Genomic DNA, 23924 nt, shown 5'->3' on the forward strand with positions numbered 1-23924 from the left:
ACCACATGTATTACTGTTATCACCAACCAACTTGTAACTCTAATGTAATATACAACAATCCTGTTTCTGTCTCTAGTTGCCTGAACTTAGAAAGAAACAGCGCCACACTAACCTACTGGTGGTGTCTGGTTTTGTAGCTTAGCTTTATTCTCAAATACAGCCTGCCGATGAAAGTGTAACTGATTTAGGAAAAACTGGACAAAACACTTTGTGGAAAAAAACAGTTTTTAACAAAAATTTACTGAATAATATTTGTTTAGTGAGTTGATGAATTGGTTCTTAGAAACAGTTTTGCCTCCACCAGATCCTCCTTCATAGATGACCTCAATTCTGACATTATTTTAGGGCTAGAGAACGGCCTCTCTACACTGACTTGGGTCGGTAGTACCGCATATATACTCGAGTATAAGCAGACCCGAGTATAAGCCTAGACCCCTAATCTTACCACCAAAACCTGGGGAAAACTATTGACTCGAGTATAAGCCGAGGATGGGAAATGCATTGGTCACGGCCCCTCCCCCCAGTATATAGCCAGCAAGCCCCCAGTAGTATAGAGTCAGCCAGCTCCCAGCAGCATACAGCCAGCCTGCCCCCAGTAGTATACAGCCAGCCTGCCCCCAGTAGTATACAGCCAGCCTGCCCCCAGTAGTATACAGCCAGCCTGCCCCCATGTAGTATACAGCCAGCCTGCCCCCATGTAGTATACAGCCAGCCTGCCCCCATGTAGTATACAGCCAGCCTGCCCCCATGTAGTATACAGCCAGCCTGCCCCCATGTAGTATACAGCCAGCCTGCCCCCATGTAGTATACAGCCAGCCTGCCCCCATGTAGTATACAGCCAGCCTGCCCCCATGTAGTATACAGCCAGCCTGCCCCCATGTAGTATACAGCCAGCCTGCCCCCATGTAGTATACAGCCAGCCTGCCCCCATGTAGTATACAGCCAGCCTGCCCCCATGTAGTATACAGCCAGCCTGCCCCCATGTAGTATACAGCCAGCCTGCCCCCATGTAGTATACAGCCTGCCAGCTACCAGTAGTATACAGCCTGCCAGCCACCAGTAGTATACAGCCTGCCAGCCACCATGTAGTATACAGCCTGCCCCTAGTAGTATACAGCCTGCCAGCCACCATGTAGTATACAGCCTGCCAGCCACCATGTAGTATACAGCCAGCCACCATGTAGTATACAGCCAGCCACCATGTAGTATACAGCCAGCCCCTAGTAGTATACAGCCAGCCCCTAGTAGTATACAGCCAGCCCCTAGTAGTATACAGCCAGTCCCCATGTAGTATACAGCCTGCCCCTAGTAGTATACAGCCAGTCCCCATGTAGTATACAGCCTGCCAGCCCCCAGTAGTATACAGCCAGCCCCTAGTAGTATACAGACAGCCCCTAGTAGTATACAGCCTGCCCCCCCCCAGAACTTAAAATATACTTATATAAAATATACTTACTCACCCTCCAATGTCGGCGCGGCTCCTCGACGTCGGTGTGGCTCCCCGATGTCCCTGATGTCGGCGCATCCCGTCTTCTTTCTTCTCCGCGGCTCCTCTTCTTTCTTCTCTCATGGACGCGGCCATGTTTTCTTCCAGCAGGCGCATCTATGACGCCTCCATGAGAGAAGAAAGAAGAGGAGCCGCGGAGAAGAAACGAGACGGGACGCGCCAACATTGGGGAGCCGCGGCGACATCGGAGGGTGAGTATGTAAGTTTATTTTTTGTATATAAGTATATAAGGGTTTTTTTTGTTATAGACTCGTGTATAAGCTGAGGGGACTTTTTTTAGCACATTTTTTGCACTGAAAAACTCGGCTTATACACGAGTAAATATGGTAATGCAATAACCACATGGGTAACATCTCTAACAATTTCTGGAAATAAAGGAATTGCCTTGTGAACAGTCAGTTTTGATGAGCGCTTGAACTTTCTGTATCATTCTTTTCTCTGGGAACAGCTCACTAAGTGTTTCGCATCAAAATGTGGCACAGTATAGGAATGCCTAGATAACATGAAGGCTTAGCTTATTTAACTATAGTACTTTTTTTCATGTTTGTGCTTCTGTATTTCTTAATTTGAGATGTTAGAAAACAGTTTCCACTCATATTCTATGTGTATAGAATCCATCACAGTGGCTATTCTCTACAAAAGGAATGGACCATACAGGGCCCTGCTTCACAGACTGAACCCACTACTGGGATGGTATTCTGAGCACCATATGGATATATGTGCACAGAGTTCCTGCTTCCCCAATATTCATTAAAGCCGACACTGTGAACATATCCCTATAGTGCCCAGAGTTCCACCCCCCCCCCCAAGTGTCCGTGTCAAATCCGTATGTCATCCTAATGCCAAGCTAATGATGTCAGTAGTTTGGTCTAACCCCTTGAAGTGTCATATGATTGAAGTATGTAACAGGCAGTAGAGGACAATTTTTTTTTATTTGCATTAATTTTTGTTCTAGAGACAACCTTTATGTAAGTGTCATGTTAATGTTTAAAGGGGTATTCCCACGAAGACAATATTCTTAAAGGTACTCAGGACAACAAAATAAGACATTCTCTAATTCAACGTTATTAACAAAAATATAGCATTTCAAAGATATAATTCCAACCGTCTCTATCAGTCCTGGTGTTTAGATTTTGGTTGTCCCTGGATACGACCATAAACTCCTGACTATGGTTGGGCAGAATCCACTTTCATGAATAGCTACTCCTGAAATGCAGGGAGAGGGACAGAAGGAGAGAGCACTGCAGACAGAGGCAATCCCTGTCCAGCAGCAGCTCTACAGACAAGATAAGCTCCGGATCCAGGAGGAGGGGGGGGGGCATAGCAGAGCTGACTGTGCATTTTATAGGTGAGGTAGCAAAGCTGAGTGTGTCATTGTGGGGACGTATCTTATGTATGATCATTTCTTTTTTCCTGTGATGCATGTTTAGTTATTCCTGGCAGGTTCAACTTTTGGTTGTTTTTTCAGAATTCCTGTTGCAAGTGTCTCCACAAGCCAAGTGGGGGGGGAAGGGGTCTATATAGAGGAGTGGACACTACTGCAAATTTCGGATTTGAGGCCGTGGCCTGCATTTTTAAGCACTCCAGTCATACCCCAGATGCTAACATGGTGTTAACATATGTGTTAGCATTGTGTTAACACATGTGTTTTGTAAATGCCATGTTGACAACAATGTAATTAGGCAAATCTGCTGTTCTTAACTGTTGTGATGCATTTGAAAAAGCATGTGTTAACGCCACATGTGACTGCACCCTTAGAAGTAACCAATAAATTTCAATAAAATGTAAATGCAAAAATGCATAAATTAGGAAAAAACTGGCCAAACTTTCAATACTCAACATGTTTATTTGCAAAATTTTAAACATGAAAAGCATCTGAAATAATTCCAATTTACATGTTAAAACAAGGTTCATGAAAAAAATACTTCCTCTGCACCTGCCGTGTACCAGGTGCAGATCTGGGTCTAAAAAATCGCAAAAATAAGCAAAAAAGTGATACATAAGTGAAAAGTCGCACGGAACATCTGGAAAATAAAGATACATAAGGCGCAGTGAACAAGGTGCAGACCAAGGCGTACTTGAATAATGACAGAAAAATTCACAGTGAAATGTAGCAAAACCGCAAATGTCGCTAATATGAATAGAAAAAACTAGCAGAAAATAAAGATACATATCCCCATTTGTGTCCTATAAACATCTCATGACTCTGATCTGTCTTATCTCTCTTTTTCTATGTGTCAGTTACTAGTAGAATGTTCAGAAGTTAGATAAAGTGTAAACCCTGTACCCTGATAATCTAAGCACACAGCATTTCATAGCACAGAGGAATCATGAAGTGTCTGCTCAGCTAGTCCCTGCCCACACTCTTACACTGACAATCATAGGTCTGAAAACAGCAATAAAACTGAGTAAAATTTCCAGTAATCTGGTAGCTTAAGCTTCACTTTATATTATTGAGCAGTATGTGGGGAATGTAGATAATAATTGAACAATAATGTCTACTACCACTTCTGACCTTGTATTTCTATTTTTTTATCTGCTTCTTTATAATGCATGTGGCTGCTGCCCAGTCATATTGGTATGGGGAAAAAATTGTGATGTGACTGTAATAATGTACAGTTTACATAAATATACAGTAAAATCTAAAATATCTTCAGTTCATGTTTCTTTTGTCAATCTTTGCTGAATCCATGATGAGAGATTTAACTCCTACTGATAAAAAATAGTGCAAAAGTGCTAATCCTCATCCATCAGTCTGTTTATGATCTGTATTATCCACCTTATCAAATCTCTTTCTACATCATGGAGAAAACATCTGTTCCTGCACAAAAATAGTTCTTTGGATTCCTCTTTGTCTTCGTTTCTTTGTAATACTGCCAACAAAACTGGACTGATGACAGCTGACTACTACGACTCTGTAGTTCCGCACAGCTAATGGAAAACAAGTGACCCAGTACTATCTGTCCCAGATATCCTGAAATGTCACATTCACTTTCATATCTCTATCAAGTTCAGTTATAGCCTATTTTCAGGATGAACTCATTTGTCTATCTACCAAAAATGAATGTCACCTTTCTTCTTCATTTAAAAAAAAATGGAGAAAATAATTTATATCTGGATGTATCCTTGCAACGCAGAGCATCAGATTATCCCACTGTATCCTTGTACTGTTTGCTTATACAGTGGTATACGTCCTCCAGTTTAGAAGCTGAAGTGGAAGGAGGAGCTTACATCGGCAGTAGGGAGTGATTTACTGCTGCTATGATCAGCGGAGGCCAGAGCTGGATGCCATACAGTGACATATGTCCCTCATATGCTTTAATGGCCTCCACTAAATGTATACTTTGTTTTCCATCAGGACCAGGATGAAAGAGTGCAGTCTTCTATGGTTTTTCATCCTGTGTTTCCTTCTGGATGCTATGTAAACTGAGCAGATGACACTGTCTGTTATGATATGTCTATGGACATGTTCAGGGTGTATGGCTGGAGCTTCCTGGGCATACACACTGAACCTGTTGAGATGTGAAAGCAGCCTTAGCAGAATTAGGCCTGACTTTGCTTTGAACAAGTACTGTTAAAAAATGAATGCTACAGAACAGACATTCAGTTTGAGGATTCATTCCTGTTGTCTACAGTAAACCCAATTACTCAAGTCTATGACTGGCATGGTCTTTGATGTTACAAAGAGCAGGGTGCCAGAAAATTCTGTTTATGAGCGTTGTTTTAGAGACTGGACCTGTGCCATGTTAGACTATATTTAGAACATTGTGCTATCTGATGGAAATTAGCCGTATACTCTATACTTTCTTAGAAATGACTCCAGCAAATACATTTATGACATCGTGGCTGTTCTGTAAAAGAGGATTAGGAAAAAGTGTTAACTGTTTATGTTATTTCTTTGTCCAAATATCACCCACACTGCGTTCCTCTGTTATTACTCCTAGAAATGTAACAAAACTTTCCCTGATAGTGTGTACTTGTGATGTGTTTCTGTTTGCTTAACTTGATATATCTTAAACTATGTGCTGTGTTTTATCAGGGAAATGCAGCAAAATCCTCACTTAAGATGCCGGTATTTCATCTTTGCTTTGTGCAGGAATTTAATCAGTGTCCAAAATATCTGTCTCCTATAAAATATATGATACTAAGAGAGGAGGAGGTGCAGCTGCTGGATATCAGAACTGGTGGGGAGTAACTGGAGGAGGCTTTTAGTGGGCTTAGAGCACACAGCAAAGCCTTCACATCACACCAAAATATACAATCATGGAGATATGTGCACATAATATTTCTGTAATGCACCTATTCAGCTGACTAGGAAAACATTTTTATACTCGGTTTCATATAATTAATATAGGATTTTATTGCTTTAATGCATACAAGTGACTTTCAATCCTCCTTGCTAGATATTTGGAAAAGCTGCATACTAATACTTAACAATCCTTTTGTATAAACAGTCACACCTCTGGTTCTCCACATTCCTGAGGAGATGCAAGCGGCATAGTATAATTATTGGCTGCATTGTATGTAGTCATCATAGACCTACCATACTGCATGTGCCCACTAAAAGGGGTTGACAAAAAAAACCTATTTAAAATGAGTCTGCATTGCAATGTCATTAATCCAGAATTAACAGACACAGTAGACCATGTTGTATGTGGAATAGAGTGGCAAATGCATCTGTGAGAATCCAATAATTTTTTTTTTACATAGCCAAATGTCACTTGTTAACCACTCATATCTGCCATCTGCCTATAGACATCCTAGATGCACATACCACATGTATATAGCATGTGCATAGATGTCATGGCTGTGGGCACTTTTCAGATTGCTATATTTTCAAAACCGTGGCATGTAGAAACACAGTTCTGTTGTCATTTTGAAAAGTAGAACCTCCCTTTTAAGAATTATGTTTCTAGATACCACTGAACTGGAAATATCAGCTGTTAAAGTTAGTCCGAGATGTTATTTTCATATAATGCTGCAGTCACCACAAACATACATCATAAACCCACTCTGGCCACTCTGCCTTTTAAAGCTGTCCCTCTGCACTGTCCCAGCTCCACGGCACTAATAATTCAAATTTCCTGTGCATGTGCGGTGCTTCAATTCCACAGTGGGCAGCTCTTCCTGTGCCGAAACCACAGGTCCGTGGCACCGCTGTCAGTAAAAGCAGCCAGGTGTGAATATACACGGTGCTGATAAGAATTAGACTGGCCAACGGTGCACCTGAAAAGCTGGTTTACCAGGCACAGCTTGACTGGATCGTAGAGCTCTCCTGCCTCCTTGACTGGATTTCTGGAAAAAAAAAGATGATTTTTTTGGCTGAAGCAGCAACATACAGGGGCCACACTAGAACCATGGACACAATTATAATCTTGTACTGTTTGTGGTTTATTCAGTAGGCTTGTGGGGACAGGTTCTTTTCAAACAGTGGATATCTCTGTGTCTGTCGCACCTAGAAACACAATTTTTACGAAGCATTAAAGAGGAGATTTTACTCTTCAAAATGAGTTTCAGGGTTCAGGTGCCATGGTTCAGGTTTTATGTTTAAATTTTGCCCTCCTCCAATCTGTAGGCTGATTGCAGAATGGAGAAGAAGGAGGGAGGTGCAGGAGAGAGATAGAGAACTGACAAGTGCATGCTCTACATCCATTGCTGAACCTGGGGAAGGGCGACAGATTGATACCATGCATATTTTGTAAACATATTTTAGCATAAGCGTTTTAAAGTTTTTAAACGGACAGTAAAATTTGAAAATTAAGGAATTTGCACTAAAAAGAATGTGCAAAGTGGGGAATGGGCTTTTATAAATGTTGGTATTTGTCTATAAACACACAAAAAATTAATTAATAAAACCATCCTACAAAGTTAAACTCTTATCTAATAAAAACAAATTAAAATTGCTAAAAATGATATGTAAATATGTTCCAAATATCATCATCATTTAAAAAAAAAATAATATAAAAAGACTGATAAATATGGCCTGGACATTCAGGCAATGACCTCGGTCTTGAGAGGTTTCAATTGTTTTTTTTTTTAGTTGAAACTCAGCAGTTCCTAATGTCTCACTCAATTTTTCACACCGATATTCAATAGTTATAATAACTTTACCATAAATACTTACTAACGTACTTTATACTTGCAAATGTAACTGTATTTGCCAAAAAAAATTTCATAAATACCAAACATGTACCATACATCAATTGCTTGAATTTAAGAAAAATGGGACTGTTTCAGAGAATCAACAATAAAGATGTACTTACCTTCCGGTGCCCCGGTCCGGTCCGCCATGTAAACAAACATGGCCGCCGGAGCAGCGCTGTATTCAGCTTCCAGCCGGCCGTGGCCGGGTACGCCTATCCGTCCCTATACACAGCATTGTGTATGGGGGCTGGAAGGTTGTCGGGTCCGGCCGGAAGCTGAAGGCAGCGCTGCTCCGGCGGCCATGTTTGTTTACATGGCGCCCGGACCGGAGGACACCGGAAGGTAAGTACATCTTTATTGTTTTAAGCAGCCCGCTCCCGGCCACATATAGTTTTTTTTTCAAAACTTTCCCGACATTTGACGTAATAGTACTGCATCGCGGGAGGTGCGTTCCCGCAAAATGCAGTACTATTACGTCAAGCTTCTGGCGCCGGCTCCTGAACGGAGCCGGCGCCAGAAGCTGCGGGTGTCGGCTATATGTTATAGCTGACACCCGCCTCTAACACCCGCGATCGGAGATTTCTCCGATCGCGGGTGTTAACCCCTAAAACGCCGCGGTCGCGCTGTTAGAGGCATTTAAAGTTGTTTAAAGGTGAATCGGACCCCCCCGCGGCGCTCCTCCGATCGCAGCCCCGGGACTGCCGGTGCCCGGGGCTGCGCGATCCTCCTCTCGGTGCCGGGTCCGTGCCTCCTGGCAGGACCCGGCTGTAAGACACTGGGCATGCGCAGCATGCTCAGTGTCTTACATTACACAGTGCAATACATCTGTATTGCACTGTGTAACCTGTAAAAAAGCTTGAACAAGTGATCAGAAGATCACTTGTTCAAGCTTAGATGTCAGTAACTGTAAAAAAAGGGAAAATAAATAAATAAAGGTTTTTTACAGTAAAAATAAATAATAAAAGAAAGTGAAAGTCCCCCCAAACACCACATTTCCCTTTACACAAGTAATAAAGTATAAAAAACACTAAATCACGAAAAAACCCCACTTATTTGGTATCACCGCGTCCGTAACAATCTGTACAATAAATCCTAATCATAATTGGACCCGCTCGGTGAACGTGGTAAAAAAAACAAAACAAAAACGTGCCAAAAATTAACACTTTATCAAATTGCTTTACAAAAAATGTTCTAAAAAGTGATCCGAAAAAGTTACAAGCACCAAAATGATACCAATAAAAAGAGCAACTTGTCACGCAAAAAATAAGCTTACAACCAGCTCCGTAAACCAAAAAATACTATAATTATGCCACTATAAAAATGGCAATACTAAAACAAATGCAATTTTTTCTATTCTAGTTTTCCTTCAATAAAATTGGACAAATAAAAATAAAACTATATAAATGAGGTATCACCGTAATCGTAGTGATCCGTAGAATAAAGATAATATATTATTGTTATGCTACAGTGAACAACCCCCCCAAAAAATGCTAAAAATCCAAAACAAGAATTGATGATTTTATTTTCCTCCACACGTAAAAAGTTAATAAAATTTCTTCAATAAGCTAAAAACCCACTAAAATTAAGTTTTTTTTACAGTGCATCTCGTCTCGCAAAAAATAAGCCCTTATTTGTCTAAATTGCTTAAAAAATAAATAAAGATTGTATAGCCTATTCCCAACGAGCGTTGTTATAGAACGGTGCGGCGGGTAGTGACTTTCCAACACCGGTCAGGGTAAGACGGCGGCTGTTCACTGATCGGGGTAAGACGGCGGCTGCTCCTCACAGCCATCCATCCTGCCCCATGGACCAGAAGGGTTACGTCCCCCCCACACACCCCCAGTTTATTATCGCTGCTACTGGCTCATCAATTCAGACGAGCCGATAGCAGCGAATTTACTTATGACGTCAGTAATACCGGTCACCATGTCTGTAGACACGGTGATCGGGGCAGGGTGGCGGCTGTTCCTGACAGCCACCAATTTTGCCTTGCGGTCCAGAGGGGTTTTGTTGCCCCCCTCTGTCCATGTTTGCCGCTATTTGCTGGTCGATTTGGTCCAGCCAAAAGCAGCAATATTCGTCACAATGGGCATCGCTAGGGTGAATAAGAGCAACACTTGGTGATAATTTCCCTACTAAAACGAAGATATGGTACAAAAGCGCTGGCCGTGCACATTGTACAGATTATGCTGTACAACTCTTACGTGCTGTTCCAATGTGCATGTCCTGCCGTATCATTTCTCTGTTTTCAAGAGGAAGATATTAGGAAACTAATATTGGGACAAGAAGGACAGGGCCCCAGTACCTCTGGTTTAGATGTTCCTGTGTTTTGCCAGGACAGCATTTTCCCGGTGAATTCTGCTGCTTCTAATGGTAGGACTCAATAAAGAGTCTGTTCCAAAAGAGAAGTTAGGATGGACACTACATACTACTAAGAGACCTGCGACAACTCCAGAGTGACAAAAGTTTAGTTGGTCCCCTGGTATATTCTACCTCCTTATACACTAGACATTCACAATTCACGCCCAACCTATTGTGAATTAATTTCGGTAAAATGAATAATTGTAACAACTGTTATGCCCCGTTGCTCCCTATACCCCTCCATTATTTCATAAGGGGCGCCACATAATGGGCACTGAACTTTCCAGAAATAATTGAAATTTCCATCTTGGACTCCATTGCACATCATATTTGGAAACCACCTATATGTTCAAAATGCTCATTTCACCACGTGTATTACACTACGCCACATATTACACCTTGCTATATTCCCCAAGGGGTGTACATTCAACAATTAGGGTCACTTTTCGGGTTTTCCTCTGTTTTGGTACCACTACGGCTCTCCAAATGTATCCTGACACATGTGAAGGATTTCTTACAAATTTGGCCTCTAAAAGACAAACATCCCTCTTTTCCTCTACTGTGCGCCCATAAAGCATTTTATATGCACATGTGGGGTACTTCTACACTCGGGAGAAATAGTTTTACACCTTTTTTGGGGTTATTTAATATATTATCCCTTGTGGCTTACATAAATTAGGGGTAAAGTGACATTTATAGGAAAATTTTCACCTTTTTTATGATTCGGGCCTAATTGGATCATTCACCTGTAGGGGCAAATACATATATTACACATTGCAAAATTCTCTAAGGGGTGTACATTCAAAGATTAGGGTCACTTTTCGGATTCTTATCTGTTTTATACCACTAGGGTTCTCCAAATGCATGTCAAACATTTCTGTCAAATTTGGCTTCCAAAAGGCAAACATTCCCCTTTCCTTTTACTGTGCGCCCATACAACATTTTATATACACATGTGGGGTACTTCTACACTCGAGAGAAATAGGTTTACACATTTTGTGGGGTTATTACATTTTTTTTATCCCTTGTGGCTATATAAAATTAGGAGTAAAATGACCTTTATAAGAAAATGTTCACCTTTTATCTATTTAAGTCCTAATTAAATCAAACACCTTTACGGACAAATACACATATTACACCTTGCTAAATTCTCTAAGGGGTGTGCTTTCCAAAATGGTGACACTTGTTGGGGTTCTTCTCTGTTTTGGTACCACTACGGCTCTCTAAATGCATCCTGACATATGTAAAGGATGTCTGTCAAATTTGGCTAACGCCCCTCTTTCCCTTCTGAGCTTCACTGCGTACCCATACAACATTTTATTTGCATGTGTGTGGCAATTTTATACTCGGGAGAAATGCTAGTACACATTTTTTGGGGTTGTTTCATCTTTAATGCCTTATGGCAGTGATGGCGAACCTATGGCACTGGTGCCGGAGGAGGCACTCAGAGCCCTTTCTATGGGCACTCAGTCCATCAGCCCAGGACAGAGTTCACCAAACAGGACCAAATCCATTAAATCTTCCTGCAGTCCCAGGCAACTTATGAGATGCTGCGCTCAGCGCTATTTTACAGCGACACTTCATTGACTATTTGGAACTGCTTGAAAAGTGAGAAGGTGTTGAAAGAACTGCATTATGTTTGGAGGTCTTCCTGCTGGACCCACCATTCTTCCTGTACAGAGAGACCCTGGAAAGAAGCTACAATGATGGTCTTAATTTTCCCACCTCCATTCAACTGTATTGGTGGCCTCATGCGGCCGATACAATTAAAGAAGTGGAAGAACAGGTAGCAATAAGTTGCTGCTTAAAATGCCATGTTGGCACTTCATGGTAAATAAGTGGATTTAGGTTGTAGTTTGGGCACTCGGTCTCTAAAAGGTTCGCCATCACTGCCTTATGGGATACAAAAATTAGCCGTAAAAGTGACTTTTTTGGGAAAATGTTCACCTTTTTCCTTTTAGGGACCTAATTGAAGCAAACACCTGTAGGGGTAAATACACAAATTACACCTTGCTGAATTCTCCAAAGGGTGCACTTTCCAAAATGGTGACACTTGTTGGGGTTCCCCTCTGTTTTGGTACCACTAGGGCTCTCCAAATGCATCCTGACACATGTAAAGGGTGATTGTCAAATCTGGCTTCTAAAAGGCCAAAGCCCCTCTTTCCCTTCTGAGCCCTACTGTGTACCCATACAACACTGTATATGCAAAAGTGGTGCAGTTCTGTGCTTAGGAGAAATAGTTTTACACATTTATGGGGTTGTTTCATCTTTTATCCCTTGTGGCTTACAAAAATTTGGGGTAAAAGTGACGTTTTTGAGAAAATTTTCACCTTTTTTCCCTTTTGGGGCCTAATTGAATCAAACACCTGTTGGGGAAAATACACAAATTACACGTTGCTAAACTCTCCAAGGGGTGTACTTTCCAAAATGGTGTCTCATGTTGGGGCTTTCATCTGTTTTGGTACCATTAGGGCTCTCCAAATGCATTCTGACACATGTAAACTTTTTCAGCCATATTTCCCCTGCAAAAACGAAACAACGCTCTTTCCATTCCAAGTGCCCCCCTGTGCCCGTACAGCAGGGTACAGTGACAAAATGGGTATTGGCATACTCAAGAGGAATTGCCCTCAACATTGTAAAATGCATTTTCCTTTTTAACCCATTGTGAAGGTGCAAATTTTAGTGTTCAATGAATCTATAGTAAGATAAAATTACATTTCTGTAATTTCACTTTCATTTATCTTTCACGCTCATGAAACGCTCAAAGGGTTAACAAAATTCCCAAAGGTTGTTTTGAATATTTTGAGGGGTGTAGTTTCTAAAATGGTGTCATTTGTGGGGGGTTTCTGTCATGTGGGCCTTATAAAGTCACTTCTAACTAAATTGACCCTCCAAAAGTAGGTTTTGATGATTTTCGTGAAAATCTGAAAAATGGCACCTAAAGTTATAAGCCTCCTAACATCCAAAATAAAGGAAAAGATGTTTGAAAAATGATGCCAAGTTAAAGCAGACATATGGAAAATGTTAGTTATCAAGTTATTTTAGTGATATGACCAACTTTCCAAAAAGTAGAAAATTTTGAATTTGGAAAACATTGTTTTTTTCAAAATTTTTGCCAAATTTCCATTTATTTCATAAATAAATACTAAATATATTTATTAAATTTCTCAACCAGCATGAAGTACAATGTGTCACGAAAAAACAATCTCAAAATCAACTGGATATGTTAAAGCGTTCCAAAGTTATAACCACTTAAATAGACACATGTCAGATTTTAAAAAATGGTCCGTGTCAGGAAGGTGAAAAGTGGCTTCAGCGTTAAGGGGTTAACTTATTTTGCCATTTCTTCCAGTAACTTTAACAACCCTGAACACAGCTTCATTCTTCTACACTGCTGTAATCCTTCCAGAAGCCATTTAGTCACAACCGTCTCTACCTGTTCCAGACCTTTCCCTCATTCGGTGTCACTGTGGGGTCTTTACAGCACTTCGTCCAGGAAGTGGCTTAAAACATAGCTGAAACGGAGCAGCTACATTGCTGAGAAACTGGAGACTATAGCCACTTCCAGTAGTACTCTCTGTGCAAAAGCAAGTGCGCAGGATAGAAGCTTATGCCGTAGTTGGAGTCAAGTATTGATCTACACATATGCCAGATCAATTAATACGCAGTTGCCTCTAGACCAGGGGTATGGAAAATGTGGCTTGCGAGACATATGTGGCTCTTTTGATGGATGCACCTGGCTTGCAGACAAATATTTCATAAAATAATAATAATTCTAAAAATATAAAACATTTGCATGGGGGCATGGCATAGATCTAAATGGAGCTAGATATACAGTGAATCAGAAGAAAATAGAATGGTCACCTTAATCCTCCCTAACTTCCAAAAACCATTTTAAAAGACCCCAGACAAGTGACTGCTCAACTAACTGCTACTAACATCATGGACGTAACTGGAGCAGAAGTGGCCTGTTCCTCACAAATGGGAACAGAATTGCGAGGAATGACCAGCAGGTATTGGGAGTTCTCGAACACTCCAGTCTAGCAGAAACTGAGCACCACTCGCTCAAGCGGCAATCTAAGGCCTGTTCCACACTTGCGAATGTGATGCGATGAACTCGCATCAAACTCGCAACGCGTGCTGCCCGGATCTCCCGGCCCGAATCCTGCAAACTGGAACTGAACTTAGCATGTCAGTGAACTTTGCAGCGTTCGGGCCAGGAGATCCGAACATCACACGCTGCAAGTGTGATGCGAGTTCATAGCATCACACTCGCAAGTATGAAATGGGCCTAATTGTTTAGAAAGCGGGTGCCTTATATCCAGTGGTGCCATTTTAAAATTCACTGGAAGGAATCAGCAGCCACATCAGTCAGAGAGCACCTGAATACAGGTAACACATTCACACATTTACTTGTATTAAGTTTTAAACATATTGTATGGCTCTCACAGTATTACATTTTAAATTATGTGGTATTCATTGCTCTGAACCCTGCTCCAGACTGACGTAGACTGAGGGGGAGGTTAAGATCTGGCAGTGACTAAGTGGCTCCAGAAGGGATCACAGTACTGTAGAAGGAGCTTTGCAGTGTTCCGATTGTGGATTAATTTGCTTATCCATCAAGCTTAATTAAAAAATATTAGAGACATGTATTTATGTATAGAATATAGTGTATATCACACTATCCCACTAAGTTAGCTTAGATATTGCTCCCCCCCAAATTAATTCTAACATTTACAGTGTTCCCCACTAATTAAGATGTACACTGTCTTTCAAATGATAATATTGTGCCTGTCATGAATTATCATAATAGCACCACTCCCCCAGTATAAAGGTAACCCCAGCACACTGCAGCCCCCCTATTATATAGATAGCCCCAGCACAATGCAGCCACCCTCCCCAGTATATAGGTAGCCCCACTAAAATGCACCCCCTCATATATATCAGTATCCCCAGTACATTGCAGCCTCCCCCAGTATATAGATAACCCCAGCACACTGCAACCACCACCCCAGTATATTGGTAATCCCGGTGCAATGCAGCCTACCCTCCCAGTATATAGGTAGCCCCAGCACACTGCAATAACTCCCTTCTGTATATAGGTATTCCCAGCACATTGCAGCCTCCCCCCATTATATAGGTAGTCCTAGCAGACTTAGGAGAAGAAGAAAGTGCACGGTCCAGCCAGGCTCCAAATCACCAATAATTTCTTTATTCAAAGTTGCATCATGAGATTAAAAAGTCCACTCAGACAGACGGTAAAAAATGCCTACGCGTTTCGGACAGACAACCTATCCTTAGTCATGGCAGCCATAGACTGCAGCCACCCTTCCAGTATATAGGAAGGCCCAGAACAATCTAGCCTCTCCCCTAGTATATAGGTTGCCCCAGCACCCTGCAGTCATGCCCTTCAGTATATTGGTAGTCCCAGCACACTGCAGTTACACCCCCTTCAGTATATAAAAAATTGAAAAACGCCAGCTCACCCTCGAGGTATACTTCGAGTCAGCAATCCTCCCGGTGCACGGACCACCGTGTAAGCCTTCCACGGAGCAGCAAGTATAGCATCCAAGAACAAATCCAGCACTTTCACGGGAGATGCAGATAAAATCAATGATTCTTAATTTCCAAGCTGTAAAATCCATAATACAGCAAAGTGAAAACGGCACACATCAGACCTACGCGTTTCGTCATACTGACTTAGTCTAAGTCAGTATGATGAAACGCGTAGGTCTGATGTGTGCCGTTTTCACTTTGCTGTATTATGGATTATAAAACTTGGAAATAAAGAATCATTGATTTTATCTTCATCTCCCGTGAAAATGCTGGATTTGTTCTTGGATGCTATACTCCCTTCAGTATATAGGTAGCCCCAGCACACCACAGTCACGCACCTTCAGTATATATAGTTCGCTCCAGCACACTGCAGCCACCCCTCTCACCCATTATATATGTAGCCCCAGCACACTACAGCTACACCCCAGTATATAGGTAGCCCCAACACAATGCAGCCTCCCCTCACCAGTAAATAGATACCCCAGAACACTGCAGTCACCCCGCTTCAGTATATAGGTAGCCCCAGTATACTGCAGTCAACCCCCCCTTCAGTACATAGGTAGACCCAGCACAATGCAGCCTCCCCTCCTAGTATATAGGTAGCCCCAGCACACTACAGTAACACTCTTCAGTATATAGGTAGCTCCAGCACACTGCAGTCACCCCCCCCCTTCAGTATATATGTATCTCCAGCACACTGCAGCCACCCTCCATTATATAGTTAGCCCCAGCACACTGCAGCCACCCCTCAGTATATAGGTAGCGCCAGCACAATGCAGCCTTTCCCCCAGTATATAAGTAGCTTCAGCACACTGCAGTCACGACCCCCTTCAGTATATAGGTAGCCCCAGCACACTGCAGTCACCCCCCCCCCCCCTCAGCATTTAGGCAGTTCCAGCACAATGCAGCCTCCCCTCCTAGCATATAGGTAGTCCCAGCAGGCCTTCAATGCGACCCAGCTCCATGTGCTCAGCCCGTGTGCACACTAAAATATCACAAGGTGCCGCATCACAGTGTGCATAGTGTATCTTAATGAGACATCTTCAATGTCGAAAAGTTGTACAATCCCTTTATCTTCCCTATACTTTAAAGCAATAGATAAATAGCAGGCAACACACCAGTGATCCATAAAACTTCTCTTAAACGTACTTTAACATGAAATTCCTCTTGAAAGTGGATTGGTGACTGGAGACATAATTGGGGATTATATAAATCTGATCCATATAAAATTAAAACTTAAAACTAATTTTGTACATAAAAGATTGCATAAAACTACTATTGTGTTAGCAGATTACGATATATAATTGATCTTGGCACTAGTAAATGTCATTCTCCATTAGCATAAAATAGTCTTCTGTCACTTTGCAGTAAGAGAATAGAAGGCAATGACGTAGTAATGTTAAACTTTGTAGACTTTATGTCTGCTGATTTGCTACACTGTCTTTGGGTGACAGCTTATCTTAAGAGCTGATTTTAAGAACTACAAGCTGTGATGCCTTCTACCAGGAAAACTTTTCTAATTTTAGCTATTTTCAGGTTCAGCTTCACAAATCACAAGTACGATAAATGTATAATTGTATAAAGGACACAGCACCTCCTTATATGAAGCTAAAGTCTGAGCTTGAACAAATGCCATTACACTTTTCTGAGTCATGAGATCTATTACTACTGGGCAATGTTTCCATTAACTGAAAAGATAATGTTTGCTTTTAGCTGTAATAATAACTTGCACAAAGACAGAGGGTAGCTGCTGGGACTTTTTGGGTGCTTTTTAAATATAAACACACACACTTCTGAGTGTGTGAAAGATATTTTGGTACAATTCCTAATTGTAAATAAATATAAAACCATGTAAATGTGAACAATTGGCTTAAACAACAGGAAATCATTGCAAAGTGTTCACTTTTTAGCCATAATGCAGCTGGTTTTTTTCGGGTTTCTTTTTAGCATTTTAGCATCCACATTTTAGCCTTTAGGCTGTGATGCAGACTAGAATCAGATATCCCTTGCATTATTTTGGGTCAATAGACACTCTTTATGACACTTTCAGCAATAATAAAAAGTGTCAGAATTTGCAAGTATTTTGCAAACTTAACCCCATGACGGAATATAACATCATGGCATTATTAACTCCTTAAAAAGGGTTATCCCACGAACATAAGTTAGTCTCTATCCACAGGATAGGGCCTAACTTTCTGATCGGTGGAGGTCTCAGTGGTCCCCCCATCAGAGTAATGGAGCAGGCGGCCGCCCATGACCGCTCTGCTCCATTAAACTTTATGGAGCTGGTAGAAATTGCAGAGAACGGTCTCATCTGACGGAGGTACGTGGGACCCCATCGGACTCCTCATTTGCATGATATGTGGGATCAGCAAGTCAGGCCCTATCCTTTAAAAGGGTTTGCCCATGAAAGAAAGTTCTCAAATTTTAATCCCCTAGTGATGTTTACACAATAAAGATTAGTTTAACCCCCTTACTTTACATTTTTACTTAGTTTTATTGATGTTTTAGCTCCTATAACTCAGTGATGGTCATTGTAAAATTCCAGAGTGTGGGCAGGGACTCTCTAAGCAAAGAATTCATGATTCCTCTGTGCTATGAGATGCTGTGTGCTGATAATGTGCTTAGATCCTTAGGGTACAGGTTTATCTACACTTTTGTTTAGCTTCTGAGCATTCTGTTAGTATCTGTCTCATAGAAAAAGAGAGCTGAGAGATGATGAGATCCATGAAATGGATATAAAACTCAATGAGCTAGTAGAGTAAGTCTTTGCACACTGCTGTTTGCTGGCATAAAGTGCATGTGTCTGAGCTGGTCTTGCAATGCAGAGGGGGAGGGGCAGGAGTCAGAGAGCACTGCAGCATGCAGACAAGAGAAGCTATTCATGAGAAGAATCCGACCATAGTCAGAAGTTTTACGGTTGGAATCATATCTGCAAAATTCTGTATTTTTGTTAATAACAGTGAATTAGAGAACATGTTATTTTATTATCCGGGTTATATTTAAGAATCTTGTGTCCTACAAGTGCCTTTATCAGGCTGTGTTATTACAGCCCAGATACGGCACTAACATGTGCGATCGGAAAATCTCACAACCTGGGTGTTTAACCCCTTGTCAATGTATTCCCACTGGATTGCCCCCTCCCCAATCTGTGAGGTAACCGGGGGGTTCTGATCCATCCTGCGGCAGCCCCAGGATCTAGTATATGCCCTGAGGCTGCCGTGTCCCATGCATGCTCAAGCAGCTATTTAGCTCTCGAACAAGCGATCAGATAAATGCTTGTTGAAGAACAAGTCTAGGAAAAATTTTAAGGTTAAAAGAAAATTAAAAATCATTTTTATAATAAAAATAAATAAAAGTCCCCAAAGCAATAAATTTACATATACTAACATATAAGTATTAAAAAACAAGTAACTAAAACAAACAAAACACCCCCTACATATTTGGTTTCACTTCATCTGTAACAATCTGTACAATAAGTTTAAAGAAATATAAAACCTGCAGAGTGATTGGGTAACCCCCCTCCTCCTAATACTCCCTGTAACATCTAATTTTCAGCCAATTCCCTCACAAAAAAATAGAATAAAAAAAGTTATGTGCCCCAAAATGCTACCACTGAAAAGAACAACTTTTTTCACAAAAAGCTCTTAACATGCTCTTTCAACAGAAAAATACATAAGTTATGCCCCTGAAAAATTGTTGATACTAAAACAAATGCAAAAAACTAAATTTTCTGCAATATTGGTTTTGCTCAGTAAAAATTAGCCAAGATAAGGAAAACTATATAAATGAGATATCGCTGTAATCATTGTGAACAGGAGAATAATGATACATTTTTTTTTATGTTATGGAGAGCGGCCAAAAATACAAAACGTATGATTTTCTTTATGTCCACCTTGAAATAGTTAATACAATCTAAAATTTTATTTAAGAAAATGAATTATCTATACATTGTATCTCATTCCGAAAAAAATAAGCCCTTGTATGTGCGCATAATAAAAAAAATTTTAATTCTACAGCCTGTTCAACGTGACCATAAAATTCTGCTCTGATTGGAGCTGCTTTCATTCAGTGAAATTTGTCTGCCCATATAGCAGTTTACCACCATATGGGGGATTTTTATATTATTTGTTATTAAACTTTGCACAGGATTTCATCCTATAATCTATTTTTGGCCTAATTTTTTATTTTTATTTTCCAAAAAAATTCCATAGAGGGTTAACAAACGTTGTAAAAGTTTTACTATTATTTAAGTCACTTAGAGTTACTTAAAAGCTGAGTTGTCCCTCAAAACGTGAGTCTTGGTGATTTTCATGAAAATGAGAACAATTGCACCTAAGGCGATTGTAAATGTTAGTTGTCAAGCTATTAGGGTGGTGTGATCTTTCTGGAAAGCAGAACACTTCAAACTTTGAACATTTTTTGGGAATTTTTTCCAAATATCAATTTTTTTACAGAACGAAACACAAATCTTATGACTTAAATTTTTCAACAAGCATGAAGTAAATGTACAATGTGTCACAAGAAAATATTCTCAAAATCATCTGGATAAGTTAAAGTGTTCCAAAGTTATGACCAATTATCGTGACACATGTCAGATTCTAAAAATATAGTCTGGTCATTTAGCCGAAAACATGCATTGGTGGTGAGTGCTTAAGGTGGGTATGGAGAGAGCTCACAGGCTGAGCCTTGTTTTTACATGGTGGGTGTTTGCTGCATGATGCATGACACTGTAAACATGACAAGAGTTGTAAGTGGGAGGTAATATAGCATAAGTGGGAGGTATCAGTTACTCAAACCCATTGTTTCAACCTAATCTTAAATGGGTTGCTCACTTTAAGCACATTCCAGCAAAGACTGTTTGTTTGCATAACGAAAAGTTATTACATTTTCCAATATACTTTCTATTCTATTAATTCTTCACGGTTTTCTAGATCTATGCTTTCTGTCTGCATGATCGCTATCATGCAACAGGAAGCTTCATTGTTTACTTCCTGTAGATAAACACCGGTGCATGGTCATGTGATGTCACACAGGTGTATGGCTCGTTAGTATCCCACAGCTTTGATTACACTGTGTGTTATAATGAGCCGTGCACTGTGGGACATCACATAACCATGGACTGCTGTTTATCTACAGGAAGTCAACAATGAAGCTTCCGTTTGCATGACAGAAAGCAGAGATCTAGAAAACTTTGAGAAATTAATACGGAAAGTATTTTGGACAATTGTATTACTTTTCATTATACAAACAATATCAATTATTAGTAGGAATGTTCTTAAAGTGGACAACCACTTTTAAGTAAAGAATTCTGAATAAAAAGAGAATGGAGGAGATTTATTATGCCTTGTGGTGGAAAAGGCATGAAAATTTCCCTACCACCACCAGTTTTCCTGTTTTTCTGCCCTGCATGCCACTTTGCCCCTCCTCTTCTGCTGGGGTGGTGGTGGGGGGAGAATAAATTCCACCAAGTATCTTTAGCTAATAATGTATAGCACTGAGCCATTGTATATCTGATTCTATTGTACATTGTGAACATTTTAAAGTATAAAAGGTTCCTAATTTCTCCTTGGATGATACAATGTTCTAGCTGTTCTATCAGTTTCCCTGATATTACAATAATATGTATGGCTCAAGTGTCTTGTAATGACCCTGACTGTAATGAATACAGCTGCAATGGGCAATTGCTGCATAAAGATCTCTTTGCCTGGTCCTTACAATGTCATGTAAGGGATTCCCCCAGTTCTCAATGTGTTTGCACTGCATATTGAATAATTTTGGGTATCACAATTAAAATATTAGAGAATTCAGTATTTGATTATACATCAGTGACTGGTAAAATTTTATCTTTTCTGTTTCTGTTCTGTAGCCGTTTGCCAACCAGCATGTAAACATGGAGAGTGCATAGGACCCAATAAGTGCAAATGCCACCCTGGATACACTGGAAAAACCTGCAATCAAGGTATGTGTAATCTTATAATATTGGTTATGTAGTGTACGTATTATTAAACAACTGTAATTAAAGCATTTTTGTGTTGTTTACACATTTAAAGTGGAACTCTTGGTTAAACAAACTGTTACAGGTGCTATTGTTATGTTATATGTTATATGTTATTGTACACACAAGCTCATGGTCGACACTACTGTATTTGTACCATGGTACTTGCATTGGGGTAATGGATAAGGATACCCTGTGTACCTGAAATGCATGGACAATATCTGATCTGGCATGTTGATTTGGGGATATAATGGATATAATGGGACTGAAATCAAAGCTGGTCCGCTATTCTTTACAAGGTATAATGGAGTATACCTTTTTTTTTTGCTGGTACTACTAACATTTGTATTATAGAGTATGTGCGGATAAACGTCCCTATAGACTCCTGTTGTCACCCGTCCACAGTATGGTGCGCACACACGTGTGCCACCGTACCGTCGCCTGGAAAAAGATAGAGCATGCTACAACCCGGCCCCAGACATCCCTATGAAGGTAGGGGCTAGCAGGGTTCATCCCTCCGCCTCTCCAGCCAATTGTGTGCTAAGCCCAGGTCCCATGCCTATCTCTGCAAATGTATAATGTCCAATAATAATGTAGCAATTAAAGTATTATTCACAAATCTGTTTTATTTTCAGCATTTTAAAAACATACATAAATGAAAAGGGTGTAATAAAAGAAATCCAATAACTCTTTTGATATCAAGATGTTTAAACAATTAAACAAGTTCATTTGATTTGTATATTTTCGACACAAACTTTAGAGTTACTCAATTATTTGTCTTGTATGTTAGACAACACCTATGAAAACACATATGAAAAGCATTGAAAACTGCTATATGCCATGGCTCTGAAAATATGGCAACTCAAAAAAAATTATTTAAAGAAAACCTACCACTTAAAAGTGGTAGGTTTAGACACATATACATGGCACCAGCTCAGGGTGAGCTGGTGCCAGAGCATATTTTTGTTAGGGGAACAAAGCCCCTATCGCCGTTTTATAAGTTATATTAACTTATAACTCGGCGCACCGCACTTGGGCATGGCGCACCATGCGCGTGCCCGTGCGTGCGCCGGATTCTGAAGTGCAGGAGAGCCAGTGACGTCACCGATCTCTCCGGCACACGCGTGCCTGCTTCGCCGTGCTAAGTTGCGCAGGCGCGCGTGTGCCGGAGAGCTCGGTGACATCACTGGCTCTCCAGCACGTTAGAATCCGGCGCACGCACGGGCACGCGCATGGTGCGCCGTGCCCAAGTGCGGTGCGCCGAGTTATAAGTTAATATAACTTATAAAACGGCGATAGGGGCTTTGTTCCCCTAACAAAAATATGCTCTGGCACCAGCTCACCCTGAGCTGGTGCCATGTATATGTGTCTAAACCTACCACTTGTAAGTGGTAGGTTTCCTTTAAGAAAGTGGTATTATTATTATAAAGTAGTAAAACTTAATATGTAACTAAACTTTTACAAAATTGCATAAATGATTTGTGCAGATAGTAATAGTAAACTTTGATATATATATTACAGAAATATGTACATGTGTCCTTCTTTTCCCCTGACTTTCCTCTTACTCAAGCAGTTTGTGTAAATCATCTTTCTGTTCTATTCTCCACTGCCAGCTGACAGATACACAGCCGGTTTCCAAAGACTAAATGTTTCCAATGACTAAACTCTTTACATACATTCCCTGGACAGCTTAATTTCCATTGAGAGCTGAACCATCCAATGAAATCTTACCTGGGCACAAATAATATTTAGCTTGCCTTCCTTATTTCTACACCATGTAAGGGACCTCAGTTACAGTGCTCACTAGAGGAGAAAGAAGAGCATAAAAAGTTACAGAGAAGCTTCTTTACTTAGTGAAGTATATTCGAGAGTTTACTATTATAAATAGCACTATTCATTCACGCAATCATTTATTTGAATAGTTTAGTTATGCTTTAAAAAAAATCATATAATTGTTTCAGATAATTCACTGGTAAATAGAGCAATGTAAGCAACATATAGGCCATTGTTTTGACCCTTTTCTATGCACCTTTAAACAGCAGTTTTGTCAAGAGCCAACAGCCGGAACTCTACTAATTTGATATGTGTACATTGCACAAATTGTTCCTAGAGAACATCTTATGGCTTTTTCTCAAAGCAAACATTTTTTTTTTCATTTTGGTAGAACAGCTTGCTCCTTCTAAATAATCTGTGACCACCACAATGGTTATTTCATTCTTGTAGTTGGTAAATAAGGATAATAAATATGGTTCAGGATGCACATTCCTCCTATACAGTATGTGTATAGTCAGTATTTCTTCTAATATTTTATTGGTTTTCTCTATGTACTTAACAACCCGCACAAAAAGTTTGTTGACC

The 23924-nt window shown here is 40.5% G+C and overlaps 1 protein-coding gene across 5 annotated transcripts in view; it reads left to right on the top strand.

The window, feature by feature from the left end:
• Positions 1–23924, top strand: part of NPNT (nephronectin) — a 65973-nt gene that overhangs the window by 18404 nt on the left and 23645 nt on the right. For all 5 annotated transcript variants that reach the window (XM_072119053.1, XM_072119025.1, XM_072119035.1 and 2 more), the window contains one exon: positions 21438–21530. In XM_072119053.1, coding sequence (XP_071975154.1) covers positions 21438–21530 — 93 coding nt within the window. The remainder of the gene's footprint in view (positions 1–21437; positions 21531–23924) is intronic.

Source organism: Engystomops pustulosus, chromosome 1, assembly GCF_040894005.1.
Source record: "Engystomops pustulosus chromosome 1, aEngPut4.maternal, whole genome shotgun sequence".
NCBI lineage: Eukaryota > Metazoa > Chordata > Amphibia > Anura > Leptodactylidae > Engystomops > Engystomops pustulosus.